At 37.1% G+C, this 16,353-nt stretch overlaps 1 protein-coding gene across 3 annotated transcripts in view; it reads right to left on the bottom strand.

The window, feature by feature from the left end:
• The window catches only part of LOC148087847 (netrin receptor UNC5C-like), a 238,045-nt gene that overhangs the window by 119,870 nt on the left and 101,822 nt on the right, over positions 1-16,353 (bottom strand). For all 3 annotated transcript variants that reach the window (XM_087791789.1, XM_087791797.1, XM_087791806.1), the window contains exon 2: positions 4,353-4,589. In XM_087791789.1, coding sequence (XP_087647915.1) covers positions 4,353-4,589 — 237 coding nt within the window. The remainder of the gene's footprint in view (positions 1-4,352; positions 4,590-16,353) is intronic.

The following is a 16,353-nucleotide window of genomic DNA, read 5'->3' as shown; positions in this document are numbered from 1 at the left end:
TAAACATATTTTTATTGAAAATGATGTCTCAGATGAATTGTTTTGATGGTGTTAACGGACATTTTGAAGGAACTGTCCTTCACTTGTATGGCCTCTGTGCTCCAGTGCTAGTTTAATAAACTATGCTGTGATTAACTACGGTGAGAAAAGATGTACTTTTTTTTATCGTTTAACCAGTTTTCTAAACATACGGTAGAGATTTTTGGACCAGTGCTAAAATCATTGGTGTCTAAAAGGTAAAAACACTGACTATTAGACTTTCAAATTTCAAATTAAAAGCATCGGTTTTTAACTTGTGAACACAATCCCGAATCAGAGTTAGAAAACTTTTATTTACAGAAGTAGTGACAAAGGTATTTTCTTTTGTGGTGATAAATTATAAAATAAATTTCACAAAATAAAATAACATTAAATTAATATATAAAATATGCAATAAATGATCAAATAAAACAAATGAAATGATACATAATAAATAAAATAAATTATATATTAAACTGGCCACACACACACACACATATATATATATATAATTATATAAATACTTTTTTGAGTATTGTTTTGATTGTTTAAGCGCTTTGTGACCCTGGTCTCGAAAAGCGCTATATAAATAAATATTACTTACTTACTTACTTTATATAAAAAGATAACGCAAGGCAAATGTATTATTTTCTGGTACAAACATGCATTTCAATACTTTTTAATTATCTTAAAATTAAAAGACAACGCAAAAAATGTAAAGGTAACAGTATAAAACATGTATTTCAATATTTTAATATATAAATAAATAGGGTAGAATGAGTTTTGAATGAGTTGTAAAGCTCCTTGGTGGCGGTATGCCCCTCCCTGTGCATTTCATTTGTAAATAGTTTGACAAAAGTAAAAGTGGCCTTTAGCGGAAATGTTTGAAATGATATGAAGCTAAACAGTTGCTGTAAAAACCTTATTAAGTAATTACGATTATTCTTCCAGTCATTATCACATTCATTACATTAAGACTGAGTTTGAAAACGAGCCATTAGGAGCCAGTTATGTTTCTCCTGTGGTCGTGCCATCCTTTAAAAACGGATAATAAAGGCCATAACTCATCGTGTGATTAACACTATAACATGTATATGCTCCGTTATCACCTTTCTTAAATTAGCTTCTGACTTGACGGCGACTCACTTACGGCGGCAGGTGAAATAATTACCTCTCAGCGCGCACGCCAGAGGAGTGTGCACGAGCGCACTTTGATTTTATTAGCCAAGAAATCCAATTGACAGGTTTATCTATGTAAAATAATTGCTGTTTTGCCAGTTTCAGTTAATCGGGTAAACAGCGGCGCTCGGTGAATATGCAGCTCATATTCTGCTTACCTGGCCGCACGTGCTCTATGGACGCCGTTCAGATGTAGTCTAATGTATTAGCAGGAGACCCCCCCCCCCCGACATATTGAAGGTGGGCCGTTCATGTCCGTCTCCAGTCCGCCAAAGCCGGGGTTCATCTTTTGTGCTCCCTCCGGAGCGGCGGCGTTCATCATCCCCGTGAGTGAGGGCGAGGGCCGTCGAGCGCGTCGCCTTGGCCGGCGTCCAGCAGACTATAGATCCCATTAAAAGCGCCGCTGAAGTAAAGCAGCAGTCGACAGATGTTTACAACCACATGACGCGTGACCTGGCGAGGGAAACACCCGACCTGATGGTCGAGGAGCTGCTCCAGGAGGTGATTAGTGGTTCGGTATACCAGGGGCTGATTTGATATAGCCCTTGTGTTATCTCTGGGGTCAAAGTGACCCGAAGACCAGGATAAAAAATGGGTTTGTGGTATCCCTTGTGTTGTCTCTGGGTTCACCACTGCATATGTATGGAATCCAGGGAGGTCGTTCACCTTGACCCGGAGACAACACAAGGGATACCACAAACATATTTGCGTTAAAGGCTCCAGGTCACCTTGACCCTGACATAATACAAGGGTTACCACAAACACATTTGTTTTCAAAACACATGTTTGTACTGGTACCATGACGTTTTTTTGCGTTCTCTGTTTATTTTAAAAACTATACAACCATTTCAAAAAGTATCGAAATACATGTTGGTACTGCTCAGTGACATTTTTTTGTTTAAAATTTTCATTTGAAAAAGGATCAAAATACATGCTGTTACCGGTACCATGACATTTTTGTTGTTCTCTTTTTTTTTAAGTATTAAAATGTATCAAAAAGTATTTCAATGAATGTTGGTACCAGTACCATGACATTGTTTATTTTCTCTTAAAAAAAAGTATCAAAAAGTTTCAAAATACATGCTGGTACTGCTCCATGACATTATTTGCGTTCTCTTTAAAAGAAAAATGAAACATTTGTTTTCGAAATACATGTTTGTACTGGTACCATGACATTTTTTTTACATTCTCTGTTTATTTGAAATAGTATACAACCATATAGAAAAGTATCTAAATACATGTTGGTACTGCTCAATGACATTTTTTTGTGATCTCTTTTCATTTGAAAAACAATCGAAATACATGTTGGTACAGGTACAATGGCATTTTCTTTGTATTATCTTTAAAAGAGAAAGTATTGAGAAGTATCAAAAAGTATCGCAATACAATAGTTGGTACCAGTACTAATACCAAAATGTTGGTATCGTGACAGGTCGTACATGTTGACAACAGTCATTGAGCCGTTTCTTGTTGATACACCTTCATAAATAAATACTGTAGTCAAGTATTTCTTACCATTTCACCGACCCTGGATCTAGTTTTCAGGAGGAATCTTCACTGAGTGAGGCAGCGATTGCATCAGTTTTATTTGCCGCATCATTTAGTGAATCATCTCAGCGCCGTCGACCACAGTCACCTCATGAATCCTCATGAACTGTCCCTCAGTGTTTTCATCTCGGCGCCACGATGGCAGCGATCCCGCCATAGTAGCACCAGCATCAAATAAAGCAGATGTTTGCTGCTTCATTTCAAATTCATTTGTTTACCCACAACGATGTGTAGCCCCCACTCCCCCCCCTCGAAGCCCTTCATGAATGGTGCCTCAAGCACACACAAGTTAGCCCCAAAATTATACTGACAGAAAACAAAAAATGTCTGGTAGAATATAAATAAATTTGCATTTGCATTTTAAAATGTTGCTACTATCGAAAACAACGAAATAGGCATGGTTTCAGGTCAGACAAAATCTGGACCGAGAGACAAAATGTTAATTTACCAGGAAATGCAAGACTCTAATGGGTCTATGATGCCTCATGAAACATTTGTAGTGAATACACTGTGTATCACGATACAGTGTCTTGACTTTTAAAGACTACTAGATGGTACTCGTTTACGTTTTAAAAATTGAAACGGTGGTTTAGAGCTTAGTGTTTAAAGCAGAGAGTGCCATCTAGTGGTCTTTCAAAATAAACACAGTGCATCACGGTAAATGCATCGTAAACCTACCAATGATGAACAAATATCTACTTTCATCAGAGGCAACCATTGGGTTTTGAGTTTGAAACGTGTGTTTTAGACCTTGGGTCCCATACGTGTTTTGCCCCACGGACTAGTTTTTAAAAACAAACAAAACAAAAAATCATCTCTAGTTTATTGGTTCATGTTTTAAATAAACTTGAGTTAAACCTAAAGCGTCTTGACGTGTCAAAAGCCACAAGCTAACTTTACTGTGGGGAAAATACCATGTTTTTGTCAAACCAAAAGACATTTCAGACAGTAATGATCAATAATAAAAATTGTTAATCTTTTTTGTTCGGCCCGGTCACTAATGCCTCAAAGACTGGTAATGTCCCCAAACCAGGGGTTGGGGACCACTGCCCTAGACATTGCGTCTAGGGCAGTGGTTCAATTTCTACTTTAAACACCAAAAATAATATAAACTATTCGGTTAAATAACGAGTGAATCAAACTAGTCCTCTAAATGTATTAATTTTCCTTTTGTTCTGTATTGTACGCCATTGATTATTTTTTAAGGCTTTTTTTTTCGGCTTGGAAGTGTTAAAGTGAAAAAAAAAGTATTTTACAATATTTTCATTTCACTTTTTCTTCAGAGGAAAAAACACCAGAAAGTAAAGTGTTTTAGATGTATTGTGTTCAACTGAGACGGAGCTGAGTGACAAAAATGTGCAAAAGGGTTGTTGGAGGGTATTTCACACATTCGTAGAACCAAGGTTATTGCGAGTAACCCTGTGTTAACAATTTGGTTATAAATGTGCAACATTTGTGCGGTTTACCTTAAAATAAATCAACCTCGAGAGAAGTAGTTCAGCGACTTGTGCTGCCAGGAAATATGTTAAAGTATTCCGGAATAGTTTTCATTGTGTTGGATCCTTGGAACACGAGTTTACAGGCCTGTGAAAGAAGAAGACGCTCACCTGAGTTTTCGTCCACTCTTTCCTCCACAGTGTGGTCTTTCTGATGCACCCACTCGCTGTTGCACTTGAAGTAAATCTGCGTGGCCGGCGTGGCCTTGCAGTACAGAGTGGTGGGCTTGTTCTTGACGATGTAGCCTTCCTCCGGCTCGAACAGGAAGTGCGGCAGGGGCTCCGGGGGGTCCGACGGGAAGGTTTCCGGGAGCTCGCTCAGGCTGAGGAAGTCGTCGTCGTCCCTCACTGTGGACGGAGGAGGAAGAAGGGCGGATTAGAGGTACGCTCGGCACACACACTGACAAGGCGGTAATCTGTCGGTGATCCACGCCAGCGAGCAAACCGTCTCCGGCTAAATTACATGTGACAAAGAGGCATCATGGTTTGATCCCTAATATCTGATGTGTCAACAAATCAGTGACCTGGAAAGACGACAATTTCCTCCCTGCAAACCTTGGGATGTACCTCGCTCGTGTTCCCATTACAATGTGAGCACTTCATAGACACGGAGAAACTCAATGAAAAAAAGATGGAAAGAACTGGAATCATGTCATTCTGAAAATATCTGTTTATTCTGTGATCACCATTTCCAGCAATTATCGTAACATTTAATTTTGATACATTTGTTATAAATGTAAAATAAAGGGCTTTTTTTTGGAGCCTAGTTTCTTCTAATCTTTACCATTTTAATTCAGATCGCGTCCAAAATGTTGATTTAAACAGACCAGTTACTTGGTTTAAACTGACCAGTTACTTCACTCAATATACAGGTAATATAGGTGTGTATATATATATATATATATATATATATATATATACACACGTATATATATATGTGTCACAGTACTGGAATCCAGTAGGATCTGGAATCCTACTAGTAGAGCTTGGAATTCCAATCCGTCCTATAAGGATTCTAGATTCTACTAGTGAATTCCAATCTGTACTAGGAGAGATTGGAACCCTACTACCGTATTGGGATCTGAATATAGTAATACCAATCTGTCCTAGGACAAATGGGAATTCTACCAGGATAATCTCTAATAGGAGAAATTCGAACCCTAACCATAACCCATATCAATATACTGATCCCAGTTCAGTAGGAGTCCAGATCCTACCGGATTCCAATCAGTACTGTTACATATAAATATATATACAGTATATTGCCTGGATCTTTTTTATCGTAGCTCATAGCTTAGGCTAGAACAACTAGCCTGTTGCTAATGAAAATCAACTATTCATGTCCGAGTCAACCAACTGCATCATGTTGGTCTTATATTAGTTCCTGTAACCACAATATTGGTCACTAACAAAAACTCATGGCCACAAGTGAGGGCAGGAACATATATTGAACGCTTAAGACAGCTTTGCCTTCTGGCTCCGTTATTTGATATACCAACAAAGTACTCTTCGATACGTGCTCAACATTTTATTTTTAAAGAAGAACAACTTATTTCTGAACTCCACAACTTTAGAAAGTATGGAGCTAACAAGCAGAGTAACACAGTCCAGTGATAAGACAGGAAGTATAAAGATGCTAGCATACCTCCTCCAAGGAGCTAGTTTAAAATGACTCATTCAAAGACAGCATACAATAAAATCTATTAAATATATTTAATGATTCAATAAATGTATTGACTCAGGGCAAAGAAAGATTTGTACAGTTAATGAAGGATTCTTCAACTTATCCCTAGTTCCAGATGGAACGACTGAACAATACAAACTTTAAATCATTAGTTTCTTGTTCCACTATCAACCTGAAAATGTACTTTTCACACGATTTTTTAAATACTTCAGCGAAAGGAGGGCAAGGCAACCTAACCTTCTTGGCAGAAGCTACTAAACGTATTGATTCATTCAGAATCAGTGAACATTTTAAAAGCAACAGTCATCTTGATGAATAATAATATAAAAAATTTTTTTTATGAAGAATAACTTTGGATATGCGGTCGGCTACGATCACAGAGTTACGAACTTTGAGTACCCAGAGGAGGTGTTGAATAAAGTTTTCAAACTCATTACAAAAAAGACATTAATCATTCCGGGGCAGACAATGAAAAATAACTTTCACCAACTTCTCGAACAATGCGCGGAGTAATAAGCCTGAGGTGCAGAGAGAGAGAATAAAGAATGGATTGAGCGTATTATTCATTCATCCGTTCATCCCTCTCACTTCCTCAATCAATGGAACATGAGGAGCGAACGTCGCCAGGATGTTAAGGTCGCCAAAACAGAGAGGATTACAGGAGTGGGTGGTAGGTGAAGGAAAAGTAATTTATTTCACTCATCCGCCTGCACTCTAAGCACTTGAGCACAATAATAAAAGCCAACGCGGACACAAAGATTTATTTGTAGCGGGTGGGTTTTACCTCCCCTCCAGCCTCATCATCAGTGCAGCCAGGCAAACACTTCTTCCAGCGAGCACATGAGCAATGTGGGCGAGGCCGAGCAAGTCATTTATTAAACAACTAACCTCCATCACCTTCCGAATATACAAGAAAAACATCAGGCGGTAGCAATAAATACAGGTTCAAATGGTTAGATTAACTATGTATATGAAGAAATATTGCAAAGCTATGTACTGAACTGATGAAAACATGTCGACTACTGACCGCTCAGGGAAGGTTTTAAGGGGGGCAACTACATCAAATAAAGGGAAAGGGGGCACAAGGGGGGCAGAAGACCCCAAAGAGAATCCAATTTTGATGAGATGTAACCGATTTTATTGTGTAAAAAGTAATGGAGATTTGGAGAATTTCATCACTTATTTGTAAGGATGCGGGTAACGGGGCAGAACGCCCACATGAAATTTTTTAATTATTTTTGATAAAGAGAAAATGTATTTTTAAAAACTAGCATGTAGACTATTGACCTCTCAGTGAGGGGCGGTGGGGGAGGGGTTGGTTACTCATTTAGGTCAAGGAAAAGGGGGAAAAAAACCCATGAAATTTTAAACGGGACACATTTTGATGAAATTAAACTGTTTTACTAACATTTTAAGAGGGAGATTTCCAGAATTCCAGCTCTTTTTTTTCATTGTAAAGGGGGAGAATAAAAAAGAAATAAAAAAATAAAAATAAAAAAAGAATTTGAAAAAATTCAAATATTTCCAATTTAGAGGAGATGCAACAGTTTTTACTACATACATATTAAGGTAAATAGGGGGAATTTTAACTCTTTACATCAAATGTAAGGGGGCGGAAAAGGGGGCAGGAGACTTCCATTATAATGAAAACAAAACAAATTTTGATAAAAACGTATTCTTGTTTTATTACATGCCAACTATGCGACAATCTAGGAATTTCAGGTCCTTTAATTTATTGTAAGATGACTAAAAAGGGGGGCTGGGGACCCAAATTAAATTTCACCATTTCCATAATTCCAGCTATTTTCTTTTATTGTTAAGGGGCAGAAAAGGGAGGCAGAAGATCCCAGTTAAAATAAAAACACCAATGTTGATGAGACCTAACCGTTTTGATTGCGTACAAAGTAAGAAAGATTTTGGTAATTTCATATTTTGTCAGAAGACCCCAGTGAAAATTTTGAATACGACGAATTTTGATAGCATGTAGACTACTGATCTCTCAGTGAAAGATTAAGGGGGGAGGGTAACTCGAACAGGTCAAAAAAAAGGGGGTAAAAACCCCATGAAATTGAAACACAATCTTCTTCTGATGAAATTAAACATTCTTAATTACATAATAACTATGGAAGATTTTAGGTCCTTTCCTTTATTATAAGAAGACAGAAAAGGGGGCAGGAGACCCCCATGAAATTTCAAACTTTTCAAGTTTTAATTAAATCTATTGCATACTAAGGAGGGAGATTTCTAGAATTCCAGTTATTTTCATTAATTAATAGGGGAAGAACAAGGGGGGCAGAAGACCCCCATGAAAAATTGAATATATCAAATTTTAATGACGACCAAATTGTTTCATGTAGACTACCGACCTCTCCAGTGAAGGTTTAAGGGATCTTGATTGGGTCAAAAGAAAGGGGGCAGAAGGGGGGCCGGAATACCCCTATTAAAATTACAATTATTCAGATTTTGATGAAAGTTTATCAAACTAATTACTCAGGTAGATTTGCAGAATTCCAGCCCCTTTCATGAACTGTAACATTGTCGGAAAAGGGGGAGAAGACCCCCTTGGAAATTCAAATATGTCCAATTTTGAAAAAGACACATTTCGTCAAAACCCCATACAACTCAAACATGACAACTTAAACAATATATATATTAGATAATGCATGATATATATTTTGTACTTTGTTAGTCTTATTACACATAAAGTCATTTGATTCAATCTCACCATTATCCACCTGAAGGTCTCCGTTTTATCTCGCCCCCCTCTCTTCAGAGTTTTTTTGTTAGTTTTTTCGAAATGTTTGTTTTATACCCGGGAAAACGTTGGGTATTTCCACTTGTTTTCTATTAAGAAAGAAGAAGAAGTCGGGTTTGACTTCTGCCAAACGCCTTCAGTGAGCCAAGTTTCTGCTTAAGTGACTCATTAGAGTCGAGAAGAGTATTTGCAGCGTAGCTTTAGGGTCGGCGTGTTTGAAGGCTGATACGTCAACACAACTAAACCAACACAAAAAACACTTTCCCAACTGTGTGTGTGTGTGTGTGTGTGTGTGAAGTCGTGGCTCTTATCTCCGTGGAAGGGCTGGTGCTGTGGGCTTGGAGCTAAAAGCAGCTCAGGTGAGACAACAAGACATCAACAGGGAGGAGGCAGAACCTCACTTTGATGTCGCCAAAGATAACATGTTCCTTCTTCCTTCTTTAATTAGTTCCTGAATGAAAGGCGTCTCGGCACCACAGAGACGTTTCAATTCAGGAGAAGCGATTGAATGACACATGAATCAAAACCTTAGTCTGGCTAGATATGTGAAGGTAAGTCCACGACCAGCTTCTGTTTTGGGAGTTGACCACCAGGAAATGAAGGTGTTAGGTATGTTTAAATTGTATTTCTTAATATTTGTTCCTTGTTTTCATTTAAAGAAAACAGATTGAAAACTATCAAGTATCAATTTGTAGAACCTTTTGATTGTATTGAAACCTTTGATTTATTCAAGATGGACACAGCAAAAAAAAACAAAAAACGTCAAGGTCAAAACCAAGATGGCCGATGTAGATGACGATGATCATACATTTTTATTAAAAAAAACAAACATTTATGTTTCTTAATTCATTTGCAGTTATTTATTCAAAGTATACAATTCCTAAGATGTAAACACACAATACTCGTGTAGTAGATTAGACCTTTTGATAAAAGCACGAAATAAACGTCAAGGTCAAAACCAAGATGGCCGACGTAGACGATGGTGCACAAAATTGGAGGACTATCTTTCCATTCCTACTTTTGTAAAAGTTCAAAGTTCACATTGATGTTCTTAATCCATTTGCAGTTAATTATAGGCGAATAGATGAAACCTTTTGATAGTTTTGAACTATTTCTGATATTAAACTTAGTCACAGCTGTGCATACCCCCCCAAAAAACATCGAAGTCAAAACCAAGATGGCCGACATAGAAGACTAACGCAAAAAAAAGGGACTATCTTCCCATTCTTACTTTTCTATAGGAAACACTGTGTTTTTTGTTTTTTTTACAAAAATCTGATTTTGAATAATAATTAAAGTAGATCCATGAGTTCCTTTTGTAAATTATTCACTGTTTTTGGTCATAGCAATGGTCGTCCTTCACCTCGTCACCTCAGAACCTTCACAAACTCAAGTTTAAAGCTCAATTCAAATCACACACACGCTCTCACACACACATGCACACACACCAACACCTGCTGTTTAATCCCGCACGTCTCTGACACCCGTTCCCACCCTCATCTCTCATTCACAGCCCGAGCGTTCATGGCTCACGAGTGTCAGCTATACATTATTGATCGCCACGGTAACGCGATCGGCAATGAGAGGGGTGGGGAAAGAAAAAAAAAGAAGTGGGGTTACAGTAAGTTGCAGATGAATATTACCTCCGAGCTCTCGCTCCGGTCTTCTCCCCGACACTCCCTTCTATGCATTTTGACGATTCTATACTTGCTTCCCTCGAGCGTCTCCAGACCAGAGTGAATTACTGACAGGTACAGTACGAGTCATAAACGCTGCGCCTGAATGCTGCCATCAATAATGCAAGCCTGTAGCAGAACAATGTCTTGCTTCACGCTTGCTGGTAAATATTGCACCTGAGAGAAGAAGAAAAAAAAATCTGTCCATGCCTTCAGGTCTGCCCTCCGAATATGAGCCATAAATCTCAGTTATATACAATAATATATCAGCAAATAAACTCGGAGTCAAGGACCTAATGCTTTGATACATGTGCAGGGGATTTCCAGTGTTCCTGGCTGCAGGCTCGGATCAAAACACCGCCATCAGCTAATGCTAAAAAATGAGCCTCCGTCACGATCCGTCAATCAATCGGACACAGAGACGAGGCAACAATGGTCGGGGTTTTGGGACGAGCAGAGAGGGCCAGGAACCGCCCACGACGATGACGAGATTGCATACGATTACATCATGGAAGTCCTGCTCTTTTTTCATTTCCTGTTCGACTCCGTTGGGTTCTTTGAGCAAATGTAAGGAACAAAGTGGAGAAAGAGGTGGTCTCTTGCTGATGTTTTCAGGATCCATATCTGTCCACGCCGCGTGACGCCAGGCGGCGTTGATGCAGACGCCTGCAGCTGGTCGTTACGAGTAGAAAACCATGCAGGGAAATATCCAGGATTCAACCCCCAGGGTGCAAAGGTTATCATGTATACACGTGTATAGATGTATGCGAGGTGAAAAGCAAGTTTTTAGAATCATCAGTAAAGATTGAAACAGCAATTTCACCTCATGAGAAATCGATTGATACACTCCAGAGGTGTTGATCGAGCCAATCATACAGTCTGGTTTGAAGTAGAAGAAACAAAACAAAACTAGAACGATCTCTTATTTCAGGATGTAAACGAAACAAATCAATACAAAAATCTTTCAATAATGACAAGAAAATCAAAAGTCATTACAGCTGTTTTTAGAAGACATGAAAATGTGTATTACTTCACTTGCATCGTTTTATATAAATATATATTAGTAATTTAACCACATTTTCAGGTGAATATATCTCATGATTTAATTGGAATAAGTCGTGTTTTACTTAAGATGAGACACAAACACTAGATTTTTTTTTATTTTTTTTTTTAGAATCCCTTATTTGTCCCGCGAGGGGAAATTCGGTAGTGGTTTTTACAGCCATTCACACATACTGATAGGAGTAGGCTGCACACCTGCGCCAAGTCTACCATCAGGAGCAATCAGGGTAAAGTGTCTTGCTCAGGGACACAACGACACAAGCTTGTCTGGAGCTGGGATTGAACCTGCAACCTTTTGGACTGCAGGCAACCACTCTACCATCTGAGCTATGAGTTATTACAGTGACGTTTCAAGATAATAGTTTGTTTTTTTCCCTTTGGCTTCAATGGACTTAGATTCTAAAAAAGCAATTTCATCATTACCTCAGCCAAGGAGGTTAATTTTTTTGTTTATCTGTTTAAAATTAACCCTTTCATTTTTTTTTAAATTTCGATGTAGAAAATAAAATAATCGTGTAGGTGTGTAGGTCATTTAAAGTAGTGAGATAATGAAAGTATGCACTGTCACAAATATCTAGTCCAAAAAATGTACCAAAATAAGAATGAAAAAGTAAATTACTTAGAGAAAGTATTAAAACAGCAACAGGGAGAGAAGAACCTTTTTTTTTTTGTATAAAGACATTTTTCTTAAAACAAAATAATGTTTTTTACTCAACTGGCAGCATTTTTAAAAATAAACAAGTAATTAAGGCTTCATTTTAAGATGAAACACAAACACTCGACTTTAATTAGTGAAGTAAACGTTCAAAATACTTTTTTTTTCTTTAATCGACTTAAAAAAACTGGGAAATTCATGATCACTTCAGCCAAGGAGGTCATCTTTTTTAATGTTTATCTGTTAAAAATAACTAGTTTATGAACTGAAGTCATTTAAAAGTACAAATGTAACAAATATATTCGAGATATATTGATATAATACATGTATATTGTTAAAAAAAACACACTGATTGAATTATAAAGTAACAAGATGTCATTTTAAAACGTCTATAACTAATAGTTTGTCATTTAAAATCACTTCCATCACTCACACAATCATGCACTGCAACGGTTCGCTTGAATTCCCTTAAACAGTGTCCAGTGTTGCAGAAAAGCGAACCCGTCAGTCTACATCGTACGAGTTCCTCAAGTTTCCTCCAAATACAAATGTCTGTGAAGTGGAGGATCAATGCGTGGACTGAGTGGGCGCTTGTGTTCCTTCTTTCTTCAAACTCTGAGACAGTTATTCCTGGACGATATATTGATTCACGAAGGTGTAGCATCGCGCTAAGCTCTCCCATGATTACTATTGAATCTAATTAAAAAGAGGATTATTTATGGCCGAGCGTTCGACCGTGACTTAAACCCCCGAAAACACGGCCATCTTGTTGCGGCTAATCGTGCTAGCTCCGGCTCCACAGGGGCCGAATCATGAAAACAGAGAGTAGTCAAAAGCTCCGGCGTCTACATGGGTGGTGTCAGCGACAGCTGGTTCGCCGACATTGTGTGAAATTAATCTTTCAACAGGAATGTCGTCCGACCTGGAGAATGGTTGGAATGTTTTTCACTGGTGTTATTACATCTGCCAAGGAGGTTATGTTTTCGTTAGTGTATGTTTGAAGATAGTTGTCAATAGAATGTTAAAGCATTTTGATGCAAAAGTGATTTAGTTGGATTTAAAACATTTCAAGAATTCATTTTTACCTGTATTTTTACGTGTGGATTCTCTTTAAAATCAATTATATTGTTTTATATGTTTATATATGAGAATTATATCACACATTACTAATTAAAAAAGTGATGCTTCATCCAAAAATCAAACGTCACTCATTTTCTACTCACCCTCATGTCGACTAAGGTTAGGGATTATTTTCAGAGTAACCTTTACTTTTTTAGAGTTATAGACAAAGATGTTTGTTCATTTTAATGTAGCGACTGGTGCTCAGTTGTATTCGTCTTCATCTTCATCCAAAATAGACATTTTAAAACATCCGAAAATCTCAATATAGCCCGTCCGTAATGTTCCTTTGGTTGTCACTCCTTGACAAGAGGAAAAAAGTATTTACTTTAAGGTAAGTGTAAGTACAGATGAACACAATTACATTCACACAAGCATGCACACTGTCCTCCTTAACTCGATCGAGGCTGAAACAATCGATCACAGTACAGATTTAATTACAGTATTGACAAACTGACGATGTTTTTATTTAAAGTAAAACGTTATTTATGATGGTTTTGATCACTGACGCTACATGTTGCTAGTAGCGATCTTGAATGATCCCTTTTTTTTACGAATAATTTTAATTAAAAAACCCTTGAATTAAATGATTAAAATCACCTGAATTTAAAGTAAAGAAAAAAGACTTTAGTTTTAGCTGTAGGTTTAAATAAATGTGTGCAGAAAACATCTTTATACTTCAATTTATTTAAAGTAAATATGAATAAGATACAAGATGGGGATCTATTAATTTATATGAAATAAACTTGTTGAACAAATGTGTTCCTGTGTGTGTGTTTGTTTAAGTGTCATTATGAGAGGCATGATGATCGTTGGATATTAACCATTAGGAGTTAAAAGATGTTGAATAATGAATTAATCCGCTATTTTCCAATTCTTATAATTGACGTCATTCCTCACTTAAGTACTTCAAATGTTAGTATAAATATACTGGTTCAGTAAATGGTTTGTCATATCTTCCAATCCCTTTTAAACTTGTGTTTTGTAAATAAATAAACAATCGTTGCTCACGATAAAACAATGTTTTACTTTAATTTTGTGTTTTTTCAATCAAGTGGTATTTTTGAACGAGATTCGTCAAAACATCGTCAGTTCACGTTTGCGAACACTGTGGTGCGATCTCAACTGTGATCGATTGTTTCCGTCTGGTTGCTGAAGCACGCTCGTGTGAATACTGTAGTTGTGTTAATCCTGTACTGACAGACAGTTAGTTAGTAGCGGGAGGTTAAATGCTAACCTGCTAAAACAACAGGAAATACTCCAGGTAAATATCGAGAGCACTTCCAGGAGACAGTAGATGATGTTTATTAAGTGTCCTTTTGGAAGCTGGTTTTTGAGTCCAGTCGTTACATTAAACTGGTCTTACGGTTTTCCTATTACTCAAAAAAAAGCATTACTCGGAAAACTATCACATTAATAAATAATAAAAAACATCAAATCTTGACTCACTAAATCAAAAAAGAAACTAAAATGGACAACAAATGTGGCGCTACACTTAGCCACCGACAGAGCTTCCTGGAGGTGAAATGGTCAAAGAGTTGCGAGTTAAATTCCAGAAGTTTTTGTCCTCGAGCCTACAAAGTTGATATTTTTTAATAAAGGTCTTTGGCAGAGGCATGCGCAGTCTTGTGCTCATCCAGACGTACATCTCATCGTACAGGACTTAAGTTGTGTCTCACTGAAACATAAAAGACTTTCTCCCACCAAAGTGCATTGAAGTCTAAGTCCCGTGTTGCTGTCGGAATGCCCCGAGAGTCCAACGTTGAGCTCCTCCTGCTCCGCCATGAAAGAAGGTCAGTTGACATAGTTGATCTTGTAATAATACCCTGTGTCGTATCTTCCTCTGGAGGTTTTTTCCAGGTGTCTGGCTGCAACCAGACCACTGGGCAGATCCATCACTAGTCGGGGAGATTATGTCGCAGCTGCGGAAGAACTTAGGGATGGATCAGATGCCGGCGATAAACACGCGGCTGAGTTTCCGTCAACGCGGGAATCCAATTTATCGTGTACAAACATACGCCTTATCAACTAGATCACTTTTGACTTCCCAACATTTTGTTCTGGTGTCAGAAAGAATGTTCTGTAATGAAAAAAAAGGAAGATTTATTTTACTACAGAGACAAAAAAAACCTAGTCTGAGTAACTGTTATTCAGGCCTATAAATACAAGATGATCTCATTTTTACACCAACAACAGATGGAAATGAAAAAGGAAAGACGACACACTAGGTGGAAAAAAAAACATGAGAAAAGAAGTTCCATAGCAGTATTTCTCCAGAGGAATGGTTACATATCAACAATCTACGTCTTCCCATATTTGGTTGTAAATATACAATTGTATTCTTTATCAAACCACAAAATAAAAGTAGGAAACTGTCACCAGATCAACCATGTCGGAGGAATCGGCAAAACACTTTAAAACAGGGAACACATTAACTATTAATAAGCTACTTATTGATACATGTATTTTTAACTATTACAAAGTACTAATTCACACCTTGTTCATTGTGACTACTGTATATTATACACTTAGTAATATGATATAAAATTGTTCCTCCTGAACTTGAACAACACCTCAAATAATGTTTATTAACAGGAAATAAATAAGTAATTTAAAATTAATTTTGGTGATAACTAACTACTCTCTATTCACGAAAGTACCCAAGTACATTGAGAGAAGTAATGCACAATTATAATAATGTTTTTCCCCAATAGAAAAAGACTGTTAATTTTTACATTATAAGAGTCAAAAATTTGCTTTTTTTGGAGTAATTAGGATGCTATTAATACTAGTATATTATTAATTTTTTTCCTTCAAAAAAGACAGTATATGATGATGGTGCTTTGAATAAAGAGTTTGTTTTCACCGATTTGAACCTTGTGTGGTGAGTGTATTTCTTGACATAATACTGTTAAGAGTTGAATATATTCACAATGAACAAGTTGTGAGTTTGTTCTTTATTATGGTTAATAAGTGGCTAATCTGCTATTAATACACATTTATAAGTAGTGTGTTATGTGCATGAAGTAATTGATAATAACTTAAAAAAATTGAAATACTGTGTTATATATATAAAACACTATACACAAGGAAGAAAAATATTTGTATTTGGCAGCAATTGAAATTCTATTACGTAAAAGAAATACAGTTGAAATGTGGAC

The sequence above is a fragment of the Callionymus lyra genome, chromosome 1 (assembly GCF_982586985.1).
Source record: "Callionymus lyra chromosome 1, fCalLyr1.hap1.1, whole genome shotgun sequence".
NCBI lineage: Eukaryota > Metazoa > Chordata > Actinopteri > Syngnathiformes > Callionymidae > Callionymus > Callionymus lyra.
This window is presented reverse-complemented; position numbering and strand designations above follow the sequence as displayed.